This window comes from Mirounga leonina, unplaced genomic scaffold, assembly GCF_011800145.1.
Source record: "Mirounga leonina isolate KUSES-001 unplaced genomic scaffold, KU_Mleo_1.0 Mir_54, whole genome shotgun sequence".
In the NCBI taxonomy this organism is placed as follows: domain Eukaryota; kingdom Metazoa; phylum Chordata; class Mammalia; order Carnivora; family Phocidae; genus Mirounga; species Mirounga leonina.
The window spans coordinates 1,741,867-1,762,181 of NW_023270812.1; the positions used below are offsets into that span (position 1 = coordinate 1,741,867).

Below are 20,315 nucleotides of genomic sequence, written 5' to 3' on the forward strand. Positions count from 1 at the left end.
CCGTGTCTACTCCAGAGGACTGGGGTAGGGAAGGAAGGAGCGAAGACTCTTATTCTTTTAAGTTCCTGACCTCTGACCTCAGCTGACCCATGCCCCATACTTCCACCTGCCCTAGAGCTATTTCACATTCCTCTTTGTCCTCACTTCTCCACTCTTTACTCTAAGCTGGTGATGTTTCCTATTTCATCAAAGAAATGCAAGCAATTGGGAGAACTTAACATACCAACCAACTTGTGTCTGCACATACACTGTGCCTTCTGGTATGCTCTGGTTGAAACTTCACGATCCTCTGCACATGCTATGCCGTGCATGGTGGAGTTCTAATGAGAGTGACAAAAAAAATCCCACCTTTTTTTTTTTTTTAAGCTTTTATTTATTTATTTGAGAGAAAGAGAGTGAGCAAGGGAGAGAGCATGAGCAGATGAGCGGCGGGGGTGGGGGAACAGAGGGAGAGAGAGAAGCAGACTCCCCGCTGAGCAGAGAGCCTGATGCTTGGCTCAGTCTGAGGACTCTGGGATCATGACCTGAGCCGAAGGCAGATACTTAATGGACTGAGCCACTCAGGTGCCCCAAAACCCACCTTTCTTTTTTTCTTTTTTTAAAGATTTTATTTATTTATTTGACAGAGAGAGAGACACAGCGAGAGACGGAACACAAGCAGGGGGAGTGGGAGAGGGAGAAGCAGGCTCCCCGCCGAGCAAGGAGCCCGATGTGGGGCTTGATCCCAGGACCTGGGATCATGACCTGAGCCGAAGGCAGATGCTTAATGACTGAGCCACCCAGGCACCCCTAAAACCCACCTTTCTTGACCCTAACCAACAGCAGCCTATTTCTGTCTTCATTCACCATCATCATTTACTGTCATCCCTTGACTTGGCTCCAGACAGGCTTTTATTTTGACCACTCTGCTGAAATAGCTCTTTTCAAAGCTGCCAATGTCCTGTTATACGGTCCAATCGGCAGCTGTCATGCTTCCGTATTTCGCCTGTTGGGCGCTTGTGATGCAGGTGATGGTATCTTCCTTCTTGGGGCACCTTTCTTGCTTGTTTCCGGGGACGCCACTCTTTCCTGCCTTTCTTTTTGCCTTGCTGGCCACTCTGTGCTCTCCTTTGCTGGTTTTTCTGTCTCCCTGACCTTCAGAGGTTGGTCTCAATGTTGGAGCCATTTCTCTTGTCTTTACACACTTTACCTGTGTGATCTCATTCAGCCTTATGACTTTGAATGTCATCTAGAGGCTAGAACTTCCAAATATATTTCTGCAACCTGGATCTCCCTCCTCCATTCTGTAACTATGTGCCCAGCTCCTACCTGGCATCTCCCAGTGAATGTCTTAACAGGCTTCTGCAACCCCCTATATCCAAAGCAAGACTCAGGATTCTCACTTCTTCTTCCACAAATCCGCTCTTCCATATTTTCCCTCTATTGCAAATCCTCCATAACACTTTGGTCAGAAACTTGGAAGTCTTCCTTGAATCTTTTTCTTTCAAACTTATTTTACCTCTGAAATGTATTCAGAATCTAAGTAGATCTCGCTAGTTTTATTGCTACCACTTTGGGACAAGGCATCATGATGTCTTACTGGAAGTGGTCCAGGAGCACATAAGTGACCCCTACTTTTCAGCGCCCTTGTTCACTACAGGATACAGCAGCCAGATAGATGCTTTATGTTGGCTGGTGCCCCACCTGGGTGTGCACCTCCCCCTGTTCCCTCCCGCCTTCTTTCACACTGGTCATCTTGCAGTGCTCCTCTAAAGGCATTTTTACTTATTGTTCGCTCTGCTCAAAGACTTAACTTCCTCGAGGTCTTTACTCCAGTGATACCTCATCAGGCAAACCCCCTTCCCTGACCACTCTGTGTAAAACATAGCAACCCCCTTCTCCCTGTGCTCCTTTTTACCTGACCATGCTTTCCTTTTCTCTATGGCCCAGATCACTAGGTAACATGTTACATTCTTGCGCTGCTCTTTTCTGTGGCTCCCCCACTAGAATATAAGCGTTATGAGAGGAAGGACTTTGCTTTGTCATCGCTGTGTCCCCAGTACCTAGCACAAAGTAGAAACGATATACATGTTGACTTAATCATTGAAAAGTATTTTTTATTTACTAGTACATAGTAAGTAGACTTTACAGTATTGAAGAAAATAAACGTTTACTGCCAAGTATTTAGACTTTGAAAATGCTTTTGATATTGCAGACAGTGCTGTATTGAGCATTTGTGTCGGTGATCTTTTGTGCTTCACGTGTGCATGTATGTGTATGCCCACTTGCGAAGTTTTTACCTGTAAACTCCCCAAATGGAATTTCTAGGTAAAAGAACAGGAACATTTTTTTTTTTAAAGATTTTATTTATTTGACAGAGACACAGTGAGAGAGGGAACACAAGCAGGGGGAGCTCCGCGGAGCACGGAGCCCGATGCTGGACTCGATCCCAGGACCCTGGGACCATGACCTGAGCCGAAGGCAGACGCTTAACGATTGAGCCACCTAGGCACCCCAAGAACAGGCACATTTTAAAGACTTGATGTTTTACCAAATTCCTTTCCAGAAGGTGTTAAGAAATGATACCTCCAACCAGCTCTCTTATATTCGTTTTCATTATTTATTTTTCCAGTGGTACTTAACTTTATGTCTAGTAAGGATTCTACATAGTTGTTTTTATGAGCCCCAACAATGTTAAGGAGACCTCACAGAATTTCGAACTAGATAGAACCTGCCTGATGTGTTACTGTGGTCAGAGATTGAATAGATAATGGAGATTTGATTTCATCAGCAAGAAGTACACAGTCGGACATTTATAATTTTTTGATTTACCTTTGACTCAGAGGCTCCGGAATTATCACAGATTCTTACTGTTTGCTTTCATTACCATTTTTTCTTTCCTCTGCTCATTTTAGGAGGTCAGAAATAGAACTACGAAGTAACAATAGGCCTGATTGATTCTTCCTGTTGTAGACCAAGAGAGAATGACCAATGTAACTGTGAAATCCACTATCCAGTTGACAGACACTGTATTTACTCAACCCTCAGATGTTTCCTTCTTAAAAAGAGTATTAATTTTTAAGGCTTAAAAAAAAAAAAAGAACAGCTATTTGAAGAAGTTGCTTCCCTGTTGAAGTGTTTTTGTACCCTTGCTTACTTCCTCAAACTGCTTTACCTAAGATTTGATATTTTTGTGTAGTAGGGAAAACCTCCTTTAATACCAAAAGTTTTTTTCAGTTTTTCATTTTTTCTTTTGTTTCACAGGTTCCACTTGCCTTCCATTTCCTCAGTTTTGGGTCATGACGTATGATGTGAGGTTTATTTCCTGGTTCACTGTCGTCCCTTAGCAAACTCATTACCTTTCTCTCTTCCCCTTCTTCCTGTAGACTCATAATCTTTTCCTTTTATCTCTATTTTCTGTTCTATTCAAATCCAATCTTGTTTGATGCTGAAGAAAGAGGTCCTGTTGTCTCTTATAGCACAGATTTCTCCTGGACCTTTCACCCATTGCCTCCTAATGGATGTACTTATTAGGGGTCGAAGGGAGTGTGCCGAGAAGCCGGTAACCTGCAAGGAGTCACGTGGTGTGGAAACCAGCCTGACTGTCAGTACCCTTTTCTTTGACAGTGGTCCTCTGCTGATTAAGCTCCACCTCCAGGACTGTGACAGTTGGCAGCCAGAATCTTCTCCCTGTTTTCATGGCTTTAAACTACACTGTTGTTTTCACAGCCAGAAAAATCTTTCTTTAGAGAAAATTTGTAGGAGGTAACTCCATTCAAATAAGTTCCAATATATTTAAAGAGAATATATCAGGATGAATCTTTTTAAAAACCCAAATGTAAAGCAGTGAGAGAATTTCAAATTTCACCATTTTAGATATAGCTTTTCTTCTAGGTGAAAGACTTCTCTGATTCTTGAGAGAACTATTGAGTATTATGAATGCATACTTCTCAAAGTACAATTTTATCTTTTTCTTTATTATTTTTTTAAAGACTTTATTTATTTATTAGCGAGAGGGAGGGAGGGAGAGCACAGAGGGAGATTGAGAGGGAGAAGCAGACTCCCTGCTGAGCAGGGAGCCCGATGCGGGGCTCAATCCCAGGACCCTGAGATCATGACCTGAGCCGAAGGCAGACACTTAACCGACTGAGCCACCCAGGTGCCCCGAACTTTATCTTTTTAATTTTTTTTTAACCTTTGGCTTATTGGGAGAATTGAAGAAGACAGAACGGTTAGGAAAAAAAAATAAACCATTTACTGAATGGTTTTGTGATTGAAAATGTTTTATATGTTGGGAATTTAGTGATTAATCAAATATGTGTCTGACCTGAAAGGGCTCCTGGTCAAATGGAAGGGTCGACATGGCTAGATAATGACAGTACGGTGGGAGAGGTGTGTTTTCGAGCTGTGACTGGATGTTGGTAAAAGTGTCTCAGAGGAAGTTTTGAAAGATGAGTAAGAGTTGCTTGTGAGAGAAGAAGAAGGGATCCTGAAGGCAAGACTAATTCTTTGTTGGTGAGAATAGAGGTGATGTCCAACCATGAATGGAACTGAGTAAACTTGAAGTTTGGTTAAAGTAGTCAAGGTCAGGGGCACCTGGGTGGCTCAGTCGGTTAAGTGTCTGCCTTTGGCTCAGGTCATGATCCCACGGTCCTGGGATCAAGGCCCGTGTCGGGCTCCCTGCTCAGTGGGGAACCTGCTTATCCCTGTGCCCCCTGCTCACTATCTCTGTCACCATCTCTGTCTCTCTCTCAAATAAATAAATAAAATCTTAAAAAAAAAAGTAGTCAAGGTCATTTAGAAGGAACGTGACTAGTGACTTATGTTGCTTTTCCTCAGTGATTAAAAATGAAATAAAAGGTTATTCAATAATTTCTTTAAACAGAAAATAGCACAAGCTGAGCAGTTAACTTTTAATAGTAGATTACTTAATAGTTGAACCAAGTGGAAATCTAAGTCTACTTTGATATGAGTAGGTAGACACAAGTATTTGAATTATTATATTTTCTAAAATGCACTGTAGAGATGCCTGGTTGGCTCAGTCGGTTATGTGTCTGCCTTTGGCTCAGATCATGATCTCAGGGTCCTGGGATCAAGCCCTGGTCAGGTCACGCTCCCTGCTCAGCGGGGGGATCTGACTCTCCCCCGTTCTGAGTCTCCCCCCTTCTGTTCTCTATCAAATGAATACATTAAAAAAAAATCTTTAAATAATAATAAATAAAATGCCACTTTATTTAGACATCTTCATGGTGAGCAGTTTTCAGAAGGAGATACAGTAAACTTAAAAGTATTTGGCAAACGGGAATCATTTTGAAAAGGAGATAGCATTCAAATATGAGTGTAAAATACTTTAGGATTAATAACTTGCCACTGAAATAAGTCACTTAAAGGAGTTCCGAAGTTTCATTAGGAGTATTGGTGATGATCCATTGTGGCATAAATATTTCCTTATTATTATTGTTATTTAATTATTTAATCTGTGTTTCTTACTACTTCTGTGACACAGTGTTAATTTATAAGCCACGCCTTATTCTGCAGCTATTGGGGAAAATTAATCATAGAAAGCCTGTATGAAATCACTGAAGTGTTCATATCATTTGTTTTATAAGATTTTGTTATAAAAGCAAAGAGAAGGACATTTATAGTTTGTTGCCATTAATTGCTTACCATTTAGATATTAACACAGGAATCAATTAACTTGTTAGTAAAAACTATTGGAATGTAAGTTGATAAAAATTATTCTTTGTTTTAAACTAGATTACTAGTGCAGCCTGGGTTATGTTTGAATTTTGAATCTCCTCCTTTCTTGCTTACCCTATTTGCAATTGTCTTAGTCTTTGAACCATTGCTAGGGGGAATTTCTTTTAAGTTGAAAGAGCTTGTGAGCATCTAAGGAGAAAACTTTTAAGTTACTTTCAGGTCTGAGGAGGCCCACTCTGAGACTGATTTCTGAGCGTTGACCTGGGTAACCACTTAGCTGCTTGTAGGACTCAGGTAGGAGCCACTCCTGGGAGCTCGCAGGGTGTGTGACAGACTTGGAGCCAGCAGCCTCCAAGGTGGGCTCTTGGCTGGAGTGGCTATAGATCAGGAGGGTGGGCGTAGGAAAGTAATGACTTTCCTCTCCTTTTCATTTTTTTTCTTCCTGGGGAGACAGAGCAGTATGTGAAAAGCTCAGCACTAATTTTGAATATAGATATAATGTGTTGCCTTAACAGTATCAGTTCATATGTAATGGTTAATTTTGTGTGTATGTGTTTGTGTGTGTATTTTGGGTCTTGATATTCCTGAAAGCTTTTTATTTTTATTTTTTTATTTTTATTTTTTGACAGAGAGAGACAGCAAGAGAGGAACACAAGCAAGGGGGAGTGGGAGAGGGAGAAGCAGGCTTCCCACTGAGCATGGAGCCTGATGCGGGGTTCGATCCCAGGACCCTGGGATCATGACCTGAGCTGAAGGCAGACGCTTAACCGACTGCGCCACCCAGACACTACTCTTTTTTTTTTTTTAAAGATTACTTATTATTTAATTGAGAGCGAGAAGGGCGAGCAAGAGAGAACATGAGTGGGGGGGAGGGGCAAAGAGAGAGAAGCAGATCCCCTAATGAGCAGGGAGCCCGATGTGATGCCAGGCTTGATCCCAGGACCCTGGATTCATGACCTGAGCCAAAGGCAGATGCTTAACCAACTGAGCCACCCAGGTGCCCTGCTCATTATATTTTTCATACAGTCAACTTTCCTTGAATTTTACATTCTGACACAAGGAAGACTGGAATTTCTTTTTCCTGGTTTTTTTTCTTCCCCCTTACTCTCAACTGCCTTTTTGTCTTTCAGTGCTCATTCCGTTTGTTAAAGTGTGGAAAAGAAGGTAAAACATAACTTATATATGACATTAAAGTTCTTCCTTCATCTATTTCTTTGATTTAAAAAATTCTTAGAATAATAGGCTCTCTATCTATTGCGTTCCAGAAGATAATTATCTACAGATGTTTGAAATAATAGGGTGACTTTTAGAATTTGCTAGTGTGGACAAGAACCACCTTTGTAGGGCCATGGTTTTCTACAGTGAAAACCAGTGGGGATTATCTGCATCAAAATCACCTGGGGTACTTGGGCAACTAAATTCTCTTTAAAACTGTTCTCTTTGGGGGAACCTGGGAATCTACATTTAACTTTATAGGCAATTCTGATGCATTCTGATGTTTCTAATGTTAATGCTGGAGCGCAGAAATACTAACCCGTGCTCTCCACTGTTTTACTTCGGCATGGCCACGGATATTATTTCATTTATTATTAATAACCCTGAGCGGTCATACAGCAAGCTTTCCCTGAATGTGGTGGGGCTTGGATTTGATCCCAGTTCTACTTTAATCTAAGGGTTTACTGTCTCCTTTATTTGTTTATATATAATAGGGATGCATTTTGCTCCAGAGGTAGGCTGATATTCTTGCCTTTAGGCCATTGGTGTGAGGCTTTCCATTTGTTAACCCAGCGTTTTTCAAACTTCAGTGTGTGTTGGAATCACCCAGAAGGCTTGTTAAAACACAGATTGTGTTGAACCCTATTCCCATAGTTTCTGCTGCTTCAGTTTGGAGTATGGCCTGATAATTTTCATTCTGACAAGTTTCCATGTGATATTGCTGTTACTGCTGACCCAGGATCATCCTGGGAGAACCACTGTGTAAACTCAGTAGTTAAGAGTGGTTTGGGAATAGTCCCTGGCCTAGCACGCTCAGAGGGTACCCCCTCTCTCTCCTGAGACCCCAGGATTCTCCAACTCAGTGGTTAATAACCTGCACAGCAGGAGAGTCCAGGAGCCTGGACCCCACTATTTTACCACTTGGCAAGTATCTGGAATATCATCTTCACTTCAGAGCAGTGCTTTTTCAACCTTCGCTTCCCCTACAGAAAAGCAGTGGGAGGATTATTCTCAGAATGTCCTTGGAAATTTGCGGTGTTTGTTTTACTGTAAAATGGCTACAGAAATAAATTTTGCTTTAATTTTGAGGTAATTGATGGTCATCCTAAATTTCTGGAGTTTTCTTTTTTCTTTTTTTTTTCCAAATAGAAATTTAATTGACTCTTTGAAGGTAAATTTTTCCTATGCTCATAACAACACTTAACTGTAATATAGATAATTTTAAGAACTATAAGGGAACCTCTGAAAAATTCAGATGATTCTGTTACTTCTTAGAGAAGAAGTGTCTATAGCCTGTTTACTTTCACTGAAGATCAGTAAAGGTGATAGGAAGTGGATGCTGACTATTTTTTCCCCTCATAGTCTATACTCTGAAAATGACAACTGGAATGGGGGGAAGACAGAATTAATTTCATAGACCAAATGGTCCATTTTAATTTCTTTTTAAAGGTTATAAAAGTCATATATGCTCATGGTAAAAAGAAAAAAATTCAACAGAATCCTTTTTGCTTCTTTAATTTTGAAAGTGTTATTGGTCAGTGCAAAACAATGGCCACCGAGTCCTCTCTAGCTGGCTTTTATAGTCTTTTGTTATATTTTTTTGGTTACTTTTTCGTTTTTTTCTAGCCTTTTTTTTTTTCCCTTTGGTAGTTTTAGCTTTACTCCAAAGGCATTCCATGGAGAAGTCAACTTTTTAAAAGTGATCCTCTGTACAGCTTTAGAGATGAGTTGGCAAGAGAGGCTTGAGACAGGATCTTTCTGGCAGCTTATTTCTCTCTTTGGCAAAAACAAACTCTCTACCTGTTTCTACAGCATATGGGTTTCATAAATTCTTTTTCAGCAGGTCTTTCTCATGCCACTTGTGTCCCTCATGCCATTCCTTTAATTAAAGCGTGTGTGTAGTAATGCAAGGTGTCCTGTTTAGATAACTTTTTAGACTAGAGTTATTCAGGCAGACTGAGCTTTTATTGCATATACAATTTGGACACTAACTGTATCTGGAAATTTTTTAGTAATTATATTTTTGTCTCAGTTATTTAGATAAAGATTGTAGCTAATCTGGTTTTAAATCTCTCTGAAATTATGTTCTCAATTCTGGTGGGTCCCATTTTTGATATTATTATTATCCCTGTTCATTTTTACCCTTTAGTTTTTGGGGGGTCCTTAAGAATCTGGTGAAAGCTGGGGATCCTCTTCCCAGAAAAATATATGCACCATGCAAAATTTGCTTTAATTTCGGGGGAGTTTTCAAATCTCTGTCCCTCCAGGTTGAGAATTCAAGCCCTAAATGTGAGTTACAATCTCAAGTGTCCAGGTATCTGGCTGGTGTGCCCAGGGTGCTCAGCTCTCTGGTCCGGGGAGGAAGGGGTTTGGGTTTTGGCGGGAAGTCAGCAGTGAGAGAATGTGAGATGTTAGCACCAGCGTTGCTTCTTTCAGAGTGGTTGGTGACCTTTTTGAGCTGCTCCTGCAACCACAGTAAGACAAACAGGACCGTTCCTGACATCAGTAGGAGAGGTCCACCTATTTTACAACCATGAAGGGATGCTGAACTAGCTCTTGGTAACAACACAGAGAAATTTTACACTCTAGATCCTAGGTAATGGCATAATCCCCCAAAGCCTCACGTCGCGATTCTTTAATTATCAAACTTTAATGAAAATACTGTATTGTCGTCAGTCAACAGTTCTTACTTTACAAGCAAATTTGGGAAGTTTATTAAAAACTTAGATTCTTGAACCCCAGCCTCAGGTTGAGATTTATCAGCTGTGGGGTAGAGTCCAGAAAATAGCCCTTGTCCAGTGGGATGCGGAGCCAGAAGGTCGTTACATGTGAGGACTCTGGGGAATGAATATATTTGGTTTCTGTCCCAACTCTGCCACTTGCCAGCTCAGTGACCCCAGGCAAGTTACTCAAGAAACTGTGCCTCAGTTTCTTCCTTTGTAAAATAGTACCTGTTTAATTGGGTTCAGGTCAGACAAAAAAGGCTTCTCTTTCAATGCGGAAGCACTTAGCGTGTGGCAAATAGTAAATGTCGCATAATTATTAGCTCCTGTTGCCATTATCACCATCAGCTTGATTGCCACAGGTAAAGCCCCAGTGGTTCGATGCAAATTCTGATTCTCATTCTTCTTTTTTTTTTTTTAAAGATTTTATTTATTTGATAGAAAGACAGCGAGAGAGGGAACACAAGCAGGGGGAGCGGGAGAGGGAGAAGCAGGCTTCCCGCCGAGCGGGGAGCCCGATGCGGGGCTCGACCCCAGCACCCTGGGACCATGACCCGAGCCGAAGGCAGCTCATTCTTAAATTTGGTTTTAAAGGATATAAATAATAATCGCTAACATTTATTGAACCTTCAGTGTGCCAGGCACCGTGCTAATTGCTTAAAGGTAGTCTCTCCTTTTATCATTAATACAACTCTTGGAGGTAAGTCCTTCTATCTGGGTTTCGTGGATGAGGAAAGTCATTCTTTAGGTAATAAGTTACAGAGCTGGGGTTCTTTTTTATTCTGCTTGTGTGTGCGTGTGTGCGTGTGTGTGCGTGTGTGTGTGTGTGAGACAAAAAGCATAACTGGACATTTACGGTAGGTCATTTAGCTTTGTGATTTTATTAAAATAAACTATTAAAAATCTTAATTATTTTAGTCCTTAGCTTTTGAGTATCTTCATATTTCTCTTTGGTATTGTAGGAAATGTAATTTTAGATACATTTCCCTTTTCACTCTGTGAGTTTAGGAAGAAGTTCTTGGAAAAACAGAGAAAACAAGAAGGTTTTCTCAAGTCTTGAATGCCAGAGTAGTGACCTCCAGGATTCGGACTTGATTAGAGTTGGGGAGATAGCCCCACTTGGTGGAGGTCTTCTCTCTCTTCTCCAGTCCATTCAGAGTTCAGCTTTACTGCAGGCCAGGGGCTGCTGCAGCCTTGTGGGTAATGGTGCGTCTCGTGCCGTGGTGACGTTCTCATTAACGGCAGGCCACAACTGTGGTGTTGAATCTGCTGTCAGTATTAATGAGACGTATCAGTAAGGAAACAAAAAGTAGCTTGTCTAAGCCTGTCCTTTTTCTAGAATGGTTTTTAAAATTTTGGAAATAATTATGCCTGTGAATTGGTAGAAAATTAGCAGTATTCCAAATCTAGCCAAATCTATGCTCAATCAGTATATACTGTGTATTCCAGGGACTTTGGCTTTAACATAAGCTGAGAAGCTGCCTTTGGAATCAGTAGCAGTAAAAAACCATTTGAGCCTTGGACATGTGATTTTTTTTAAATCTACCATAAAAGAGTTTTGGAACAAGGGTTTAAAGGAAGATACAGGGTTACGTATCGATATGGATTTAGAAGAATTAAAGTGATTTACCAGTATCCTAAAGAGATAGTAATTGTGACGGATGTAAAACACCCACTCTGCTTCTAGTCCCTGAGCATTGCGCACCTAATATACACGAGCCTTGGGAGTCAAGGGCACGTTTCATTGTACCCTTAGGTTAGGCTTCCCAGGTTAACTCAATCCAGTATGGTTTCTAGAGTAGGAAACGGAACTGAAAAATTTGTTCAGGGTCACACAGCTAGTGAATAATCTAGAAGTTGGAATTTGATCTTGGGTTTCTTTGACTCAAAGTTTCATGAACTTTTGAGAGATTTGTGCCTGAAAAAGGCTTCTTGGAGTCAGTGAAAGAGGAAACAGGGCCTTTAAGAACCCAGACCAAGATAAGGGTAAGAGTGTCAGATTTAGGCAAGGAGGGTGGCTGGAGCTGATCAGGATCAGGACAGCTTGATCAAGGAATGAGATTGAGAAAGGATCGTTGAGTCAGCAATTGGGGCCGCTAGGGAAAATGACACTGACCAGGTTAACTTGGTTAAAATTATGGAGGGATTAAAAAAAAAAAGACAGCTGAGCGTTAGGATTGAGTAGTACAGCATACATGTTAAAGATGGAATGGTGTGGGGGGTGGTTAAGAAACTGAAAGATTAAATGATCTATGTTTAATGGGTTTTCTTGGGGGAAAGGATATTGATGGCAAAGGGACCAATTAGGAAGTTCTTATAGTCTTTTAGGTGAAAGCTGCAGTCAGCCCCACAGCCTCAGCCCCCTCTGGATTTCTGAATTTATCTTTAATATTGCTAACTCCATTTTCATTTAAATGGAAAATTTCAAACATAAACAGAACTAGACAGGAGCCCTGTGCACACATCACTCAGCTTTCAGTAGTTGTAGGGCCAGTCTTCTTGCATCCACACTCTTCTTCCCTCACCTCCCAACCCCAAGCCTCAATGTTATTTCAGAGTAAGTCCCAGACATCATATCATTTAATCTGTCAATATTTTATTATATATCTCTAAAAGATAAAGGGCTTTGAAAAGTAAACATAAACATAATACAGTTATCACATTCAAAACATAAATTTTCGGGGCGCCTGGGTGGCTCAGTTGGTTAAGCGACTGCCTTCGGCTCAGGTCATGATCCTGGAGTCCCGGGATTGAGTCCCGCATCGGGCTCCCTGCTCGGCGGGGAGTCTCCTTCTCCCTCTGACCCTCCTCCCTCTCATGCTCTCTGTCTCTCATTCTCTCTGTCTCAAATAAATAAATAAAATCTTTAAAAAAAAACAAAAAACAAATTTTCATACCAATTATCCAAATTTCTAGTAGCCTCATAAATGGAATAAATGTTTAATTTACATTGCAGGGTAGTTTGAATCAAGGTCCAAGTAAAATCCAGTCTTAGAATTGGTTGATACCTTCTCATGTCTAGGATTTCCCTCTGTCTCCATCTCTCTCTTTTCCTCTCCTTTTCTTTTTACTATTGCAACTTATTTGTTGAAGAAAGTAGGTCATTTGTCTAGTAGAGATTCCCACAGTTTGAGATTTGCTGATTGATTTGCTATGGTTTAGTGTGTTCTTCAGTCCTTTTTATTTCCTATAAATTGGTTTTTAGATATACAGGCTTTATCAAACTCATTATCATTCTTTTTTTGGCAAGAATATTTCATTGCTGGTTTGTTCATTAGGAGGTATAAAATGTCTTGATTTTTGTTTCTTTTTTGATGGCACCACTGATGCTTGCCATAGTCTTTTCCCCTCTCTCTCAATTTTTATTATTATTTTTTTACTATATTCAAGACTGCCAGTAACAAACAGCAAAATGTGTTTTGTAGCACGCTGCTACCAGGCAGTGTGGCTGTTAACGTGATAAATATTCTTGGACATGAGCCCAAGTTTTGTTCAGTTTTATGTATCTGTCCTCCTACATTTATTTTTGTATTGCTGTGTCTAATTCTGAGTGTAAGCTTTTCAAAGCCATTGAGTCAATCATTCACCAGCCTCTTATTGAGTACCTGTCCGTGCTTGGTACTGGGAGCCCAAGAGGAAGTAAGAGTCCAGTTCGGGAGATACACAAACAAATAGCTGAAATACAGCATTGTAAACTCTGTTTTTAAAAAATATTTATTTTGAGAGAGAGAGGATGTGCAGGAGTGGGGGGGGGGGGAAGGGGCAGAGGGAGAGGGAGAGAGAGAATCTTAAGCAGGCTCCACACTCAACGGAGCCTGACCTGCAACTCAGTCTCACAATCCTGAGATCATGACCTGAGCCAAAATCAAAAATTGGATGCTTAACCGACTGTGCCACCCTGGCGTCCCCAGCATTGTAAATTCTTTAAGAGGAGTATATCTGAAGTTGGTGTGGGGTAGTTGTTTGGGGGCATGGTGGAGTTCATGTTTAGCAGGATCTTGAGGACAGCCAGATGCTTTGCAGACACAGAAGGAAAGGCATCCACTCGGGACCAAGACAGACCGAGAGAGCTGTGCCTGCAGACGCGGGGCACCGCTGGAGCTCGGGAGCAGTCAGTGGGAGGCGTGCGGACTTGCAGTGGGCCCCGGGGAAGACCCAGGTGCAGCTGGGATGGCAGCTGGAGGCTGTTTGCCCAACTCTTTGGCGCCAAACCGGACTGTGGATTTCATTCTGTAGGCACTGAGGAGGAGGCCTTTTTTTTTTTTTTAAGATTTATTTATTTCAGAGAGCGAGAACACCAATGAGAGTGGGGGCAAAGGATGGGGTAAAGGGAGAGAATCTTAAGCAGACTCCCTGCTGAGCACAGAGCCCAACACGGGGCTGGATCCCACGACCCCGAGATCAGGACCAAACCAAGAGTCGGCTGCTCAACTGACCGAGCCACCCAGGCACCCCAGTAGGAAGCCCTTTCCAAGCAGGAGGACACTGTGACCATTTGTGTTTTAGCAAGTCCGCTCTGCCGACATGGTGGGCAAGAGGCTGTTGTGAAAAGCGGCCCAAGTAGAGGCCTGGCAGTTGGGGGAAAGACAAAAGAGGGTGGACTTGTGGTGACTTGGGGTTTGGTGATGTGTCAGAAGTGTATGAATGGTGAAAGAGAAAAAGGTCTGAGAAGTCCCCTGGGGAGGGGGAGGCCTTCAACCAGGTGGCAAGCTGAAGGAGGAAGAGCAGATTGGGGGAGGAAGAGGAGAGTCCTTCCCTGGCATGATGTGTGTAAGGGACTTTACCCTCAAGTCGAGATGTCTATAGTGCAGTTCAAATATGTGGGACTTGAAATCGAGATTTGGCAGTTGTCACTATCCACAGATCAGAGTGCATGGAATCTTTGGGGAAAAGCTCTGAGGGACACCAGTTTTTGGGGGACGGGCAGAAAGAGTGGAACCAGCAGAGGAGCCTTGGGAAGGCTGGGTCTCTTTATATTGCTTTCTGTCAGCCTGTGGACTTTAAATAAAACTATTCAATGATAACAAGTGGTAGAGAGAGTAGTTTTATATTCAAATTTGTGGGAGTTTTCAATGTTAGTATTTCTTATTGATTCACAACACTATAATTGAATATTTTGGAAATACCCCATGTATAAAATATGCAAGATTCATAATTTCTGAAAGGGGAATTTAGGAGAATATATGGAAGAATAGGGGAATACCTTTTAAAAGTTATAATTACATTATATCCTTGTTATGTAATAGTGTTTGAGGCTTCCGGTGGTCTCCAGAGTAGCTAGGATAGAATTGAAGATTTGCCCATCACACTGAGATACTAGCAGTACTTAGACATTAGCCGCGCATGTCATTTAAGCTTTTGCTTCCTCGTGGTAAAATTTAGCAAGATGGTGCCAGGGACTACGTCACGGGACTATGGTAAAGGTGGACCGTGCATGGGGTGCATCACAGAGCCCTGCCTGCAAATGTCAGCTGTCTTCGTTAATAACATTTCCGTTAGGGCATTCCTGAGAAGGCAAGGAAGTGATTGTGCCATTCTGAATATTTTATAGATTTATATTGCTTTCCTTTTGGAAAGGGTAGTTTACATTTATTTATCTACAAACTAAAGCTGGGGAGGTCAGTAGCATGCTAAGTTTCTTGATCAGAGTAATGATTTTACATGACCAGCAACCCCGCGTGGCCTTGGGGCATTTTCTCTGTGGCGGTGACGCCATCCTTCTCCCGTCCCACTACAGTGTCTTATGTACCAGGACCACTTCTTTTCCCCGTCAGTCGTTGGAACTGATGACGGGAGTTTCCAAAGCAGGGAGAAAAAAGGAGCAAGATGTTTATTCTGACCTAGATATTGAAGGATGTTATGAGGCCATTCAGGTCCTCATCATTCATTACAAGAGTAGTAAGTGTATTCTTTGTAGCACATCTGTACTTCATGTGATTATTGGAAAAACTTTTCTTAAGTAACCTGAAAATCACCGTGTGTTCTAAATGGTGTTTTACTGGCTTCTGGACTTCACCCTCCCCGGCCCCTCAGTACCGTTTGTGAGTCTTGGACTGAGGTGCTCTTCACCGCATCTGCTCCCTGTCTTCCTTTGGTTTGTAGTCTGTGTGTTGTTTTCCTTTTTGTTACTGACTACCAACCCTCCTCCCACCCCGCCTACTCTGGATTTCCTGCTTTTTATAATGCAGTTAGGCATATTGAGATGCTAAGGTAAACTTTTAGTGAAGCTTCATTCTATTCCAAAATGATGGACTTGAGTATAGACTTGTTAAGGGCACTTTGCTAGACTCCGTCAAAATTTTACACGTATCAACCCTTTGGCAGAAATTCTCCTTGTGGAGATTTATGCTCCAGAGAAATATCACATGAAGGTGACTGCACACGGATTTTATTATGGTGCTGCATGAGGTAGGGAAAGACTGGGAACAACCTAAATGTCCATCAGGAGGGGACTGGTTAAATAAGTCAGAGTACTGACAATAATGCAGTACTATGTAGCGTTAAGAAAAGAATAGATTCTCAGGTGCAGGTATGGACTGAGCTCCACAATACATTGTTAAGGGACCAAAAAAATACTCTGTGTACAGGAAATATGCCCCACTGGGTTTAAAGGAGAAAGGATTTGAATTCACGTTTGTGCTTGGCGACGCCCTGCGCAGTTGTGGCAGGAGAAGTAACAGCTTGCGCACAGCAGTCCTTCTGGACGGCATCCTGGGAAGGAGGTGGCCGCTCTCTTCAGTGCTTATCGCTTCGTATCTTTCGAACTCACACCATGGGAATATCTTCCCTTTTTATTTTTTCTTAAAAAGTGTCCTTGACGTTTTATTCTACATTTTCTTTAGAGTCTGGTGTTGCCATTAGTACTTAATTCACTTCATCGTAAAACAGAAGCACTTGGGCTCTAGGCCTTGACAGTAGACCCGCGGGACAGTTTTGGTCTGACCCTACCTTACGATACGAGTGGGACACAAGTGTTTCCGGCTCAGGCTCCGCGCTGTGGGATGTGAAGCGCCCAGCAAAAGGAGGGCTCTGTACTGGGCGTTCAGTAGACGAATGCCATGTCTGCTAAAAGAAACACCTAGGTGAAAACTTCTGAAGCCGATGTGTACATGCCCCTACCCCGAGCTCTTTTCACACCTTTGTTGTTTTCTGAGTCAGTCGCCCTTTACCTTTGACTCATAACGTAAAGAAGGTTAAAACCAGACTCCATCAATGGTTCAAAGTCTGTGGGTGAGATGAAGAAAACTAATATTGATAAAGAACTGAGAAGGGGTAAACCACATTCCCCACTTGTGGTTCTTTTGTATTGCAGAATTATCACGCTGAGAGTCTCTCTTAAATAGCCACGGCTTTGTGTATGTACAGTGGCCGAGTGCAGTGATCCTGTGCGTGTAAACGGGTATACCCACCAGTGCACACTAGTTGCAACTTGCAAATAACCAAAGATGGCAACGATGTGTTAAGAATGTAAGGCTGTGCCTTGTCACTTGTCTATAAAATGTGATGCTGAACATACTCTTTGTTTTCTGAGACTGACATTGCATTCTTACTGTCTATTAAATTACTCATTACTACTACTCTTCTTGAGGTGAGAATAAGTACATACTAGAAAATAAATATAGATCTGAAGGGGGGGAAAGCTCCGGTTAGTTATAGAATATAAGCTTTCTATCTCTCTTAAAGCTTCTAGATGTAGACTTTATAGCCCCCATGTGAATTATATATGGATGATGATTGTGTTAGGTTAAAACTTAGTACCTTTTCTGGATGTTTTCTCAGTTAAATTAATCCTTATGTTTCAACATAAATTGAGGCTAGAAGAAGTTCTCGTTTCAGCAATTCTCACTAAATTTTGTTTCAGTTTTATTTCCAACTGAATTTAATAATTGAAAACCTCTTGTGGTTAGGAATAGTGTTGGAGACTTTGGTAGAGTCTAATTATTTTGAACTTTTAAAGCCTTAAAACGTGAAATGTAAAGCCATAGTAAAATTTTCTGATAGCTTTCATAGTCTATTAGTTCAGTGTTGCTTATTTTAGAGGGGACAGTATCTAAATTGAAATGTGTATTCATTATAGTTGTAATGGTCTCTTTCAGCTCTTTTAAAAATCAGTTCATTTAGCTACAAAGAGAAAATAAAAAACATTTAAAAGGCTAATAAGCAGAGGGCATGTGAGTCTGTTCCTGTTTCTTAACCGACGTTTACTAAAAAAAAAAAGTGTCTGAGCACTGCCCATAAACTCTGTGTGCGCACACGTGTGTATTTGAGGAACTAGCAGGGGTCTGCTCATTTGTTTGCCCATTGTGAGACTGTCCAGCACCTTTGTGGGTTGTTGTTTTTTTGTTTTTTTTGTACCAGGGTGAAGGCCCTGAATGGAGGCCTTGTGCCCTACTTGATTTGAAATCCTCACTGTTAATCTAAAGGAACCTGCAGGGCACCCAGCAGGAAGTCTGTGTGACAAGTGGAGGTCTGGGATCCGGAAGCTATGGTGCTCAGGGCAGGGGGGCAGTGAGAGTGATAATAATCTTTCAGCCTCGGCTTTTGTCCCCCACAGCCTAATTGTTATCCTCTGCTGGCAGCCAGATTGAAGCGCTACCCTTTTGGGTGTCCTGGATTGCATGTGCTCACTGAGGCCTCACCTAACTGTTACCAGATTAAAACCTGGACAACTGGGCTTTAACTCTCTTAAAAAAGCATAGTACTGACTAGGCATTATGCATTCCTTTTAGAGGTTAGATATTTTGATGAACTCTGTGTGTGTGTGTGTGTGTGTGTGTGTGTGTGTGTGTAGCTTTATTTAAAGGGTCGAAGGGTTGCTTGGGAAATGCTGTGTTGTTGGCATGCCCTTTATTACAGAGCCTGTTTAAAACCAGCACTTGGCTAGTTAAATCTAGTTTGTGCAGTTTGTGTATTTTGTAGTACTAGCTATTGGTCCAAAGTTTCTTGGCTTAAGAAGCCATGTAATTTTAAGTGTATACTGTGTGAGAAAGGGGTGGGGCAGTGGAAGCTTTTTATAGGGCTTCAACTAATAAACATTAATTTTTAAAGTAATATTTTGAGAATTTAACAGGAGAAGTAGAACCTGTATGTAGTGTTTCTTTAATACTTTAAACGCTGGCAAGGGAAACGGAGAGAATTTTGTTTTTAAGTGATATTTTCTATTCTTTTTTTCTCTCCACTCAGAAACTGGTTCTTCAACTTTCAGTGCCAATTAAGACATGCTATAATAAGTATTTTATATTCTGTCCTGCTGTTTGACTTTGGGTGTAAATGGTGGTAGAATGTTTAGTAGCTGAGCGTACATAGTTAAACAGCTAGAGATTGGGTATATAGTAAGTTTGGTGTGGTGTGGTATTTGGTTTATATAATAGTATTTCAGCATAATACTGAAACCATGCAGAATACCTCCTGGAAAAGTGTTCAACAGGATGCCAGAAAGGCCATGTTAATGATAAGTTTCTCATACCTCAGCAGGTTTTTTGGGTGTGTTTTGTTTCCCTACTGCTGTTTTATTCTTTATTGTGGTTCTCTGGAAACTATGCCACGTGAACATATGGAATTCTATACATGAAGGTTTATTGGTTTTGTAGAAACCCCAGGATACTCTGAGCTTAATAACTATGTTGTTTTGTGGGTTATCGAGAGGACATACTAAAAGTCAGTTGTTAATAAAGTTTTCATTAATTATTTTAACATTTTCAAGGTAATATTAAAGGCAGCTCAACCAAAATCAGAATTAAGCAATAACATGAGCTTTTGCTTTGCTCTGGTTTAAAAGAGAGTTAGATCATAGCTGACCTCCTTCCCCATCTTTCACTGACTGTTAACCTTCCTGCAAAACTCAAATATGGTGTTTAGTTTGTATGGTCTCATAATAAATTTAGGTGTGTGTGTGTGTATATACATATATATATATATTTAAAATAAAAAGATACATGTTTTTGCTCTTGATGATTCACTGCTTTGTCTTTTGTTTCTACTTTCGATAAAGTGTTAAATGATAGCTATAACATATTTATATGTCTGCTTATATGTAATATCAGTTGATAGTTTGTGATAAGCCTTGCTTTGTTTTGGTTACAACTCATTGAGATATTTATGAAGTGCTTTATATTTGTGTTTGTTTAGGACATGTCTCAGGAAGGCTATGGAACTAGGTCTCAACCTCCTTTGGCTCCTGGAAAACCTAACCATGAAGACTTGAACTTAATACAACAAGAAAGACCATCAAGTTTACCAGTAAGACATTAATGTGCTGATTTGGAAATGTAATGAGTTAAAATTTTTTTAAAAGAGCTCTTGTTTTTGTTTGTTCTACTTTATATTAAGACTTGGGGGAGAAGTTTCTAGATTTCAGATATATTTGTGATTTATTAATTTTTTTAGGGCTGTCTTCTCAAGAGCTGTGTGGTCTTGGATAAGTCTCTTTCATTTGTAGGTATCTCTTAGTCCAGTTGGAAGGTTTATTCAGTGGATGAGTTTTGTGGCAGAAAGGTGTTTCTGTTGTACAGTTGTTCTTTGCTTACCCTGTTGCTTTCTGGTAGTGATACAGAACAATGGTGTCCGATATAAGAGTTAAACGTAAAGAAATTACCACTTGGCAAAGGATATCAGCGATGAATGAGATAAAAGCATCCGGTGGTAGTTTGACTATCTTCTGAGACTTTACGTAATGAGAAATCACCCAATCCATTTCTA

The 20,315-nt window shown here is 41.0% G+C and overlaps 1 protein-coding gene across 7 annotated transcripts in view; it reads left to right on the forward strand.

Moving 5' to 3' along the window:
* LOC118001829 (AT-rich interactive domain-containing protein 1B) overlaps nt 1–20,315 on the forward strand; it is a 439,380-nt gene that overhangs the window by 137,293 nt on the left and 281,772 nt on the right. For all 7 annotated transcript variants that reach the window (XM_034991980.1, XM_034991981.1, XM_034991985.1 and 4 more), the window contains exon 4: nt 19,746–19,856. In XM_034991980.1, coding sequence (XP_034847871.1) covers nt 19,746–19,856 — 111 coding nt within the window. The remainder of the gene's footprint in view (nt 1–19,745; nt 19,857–20,315) is intronic.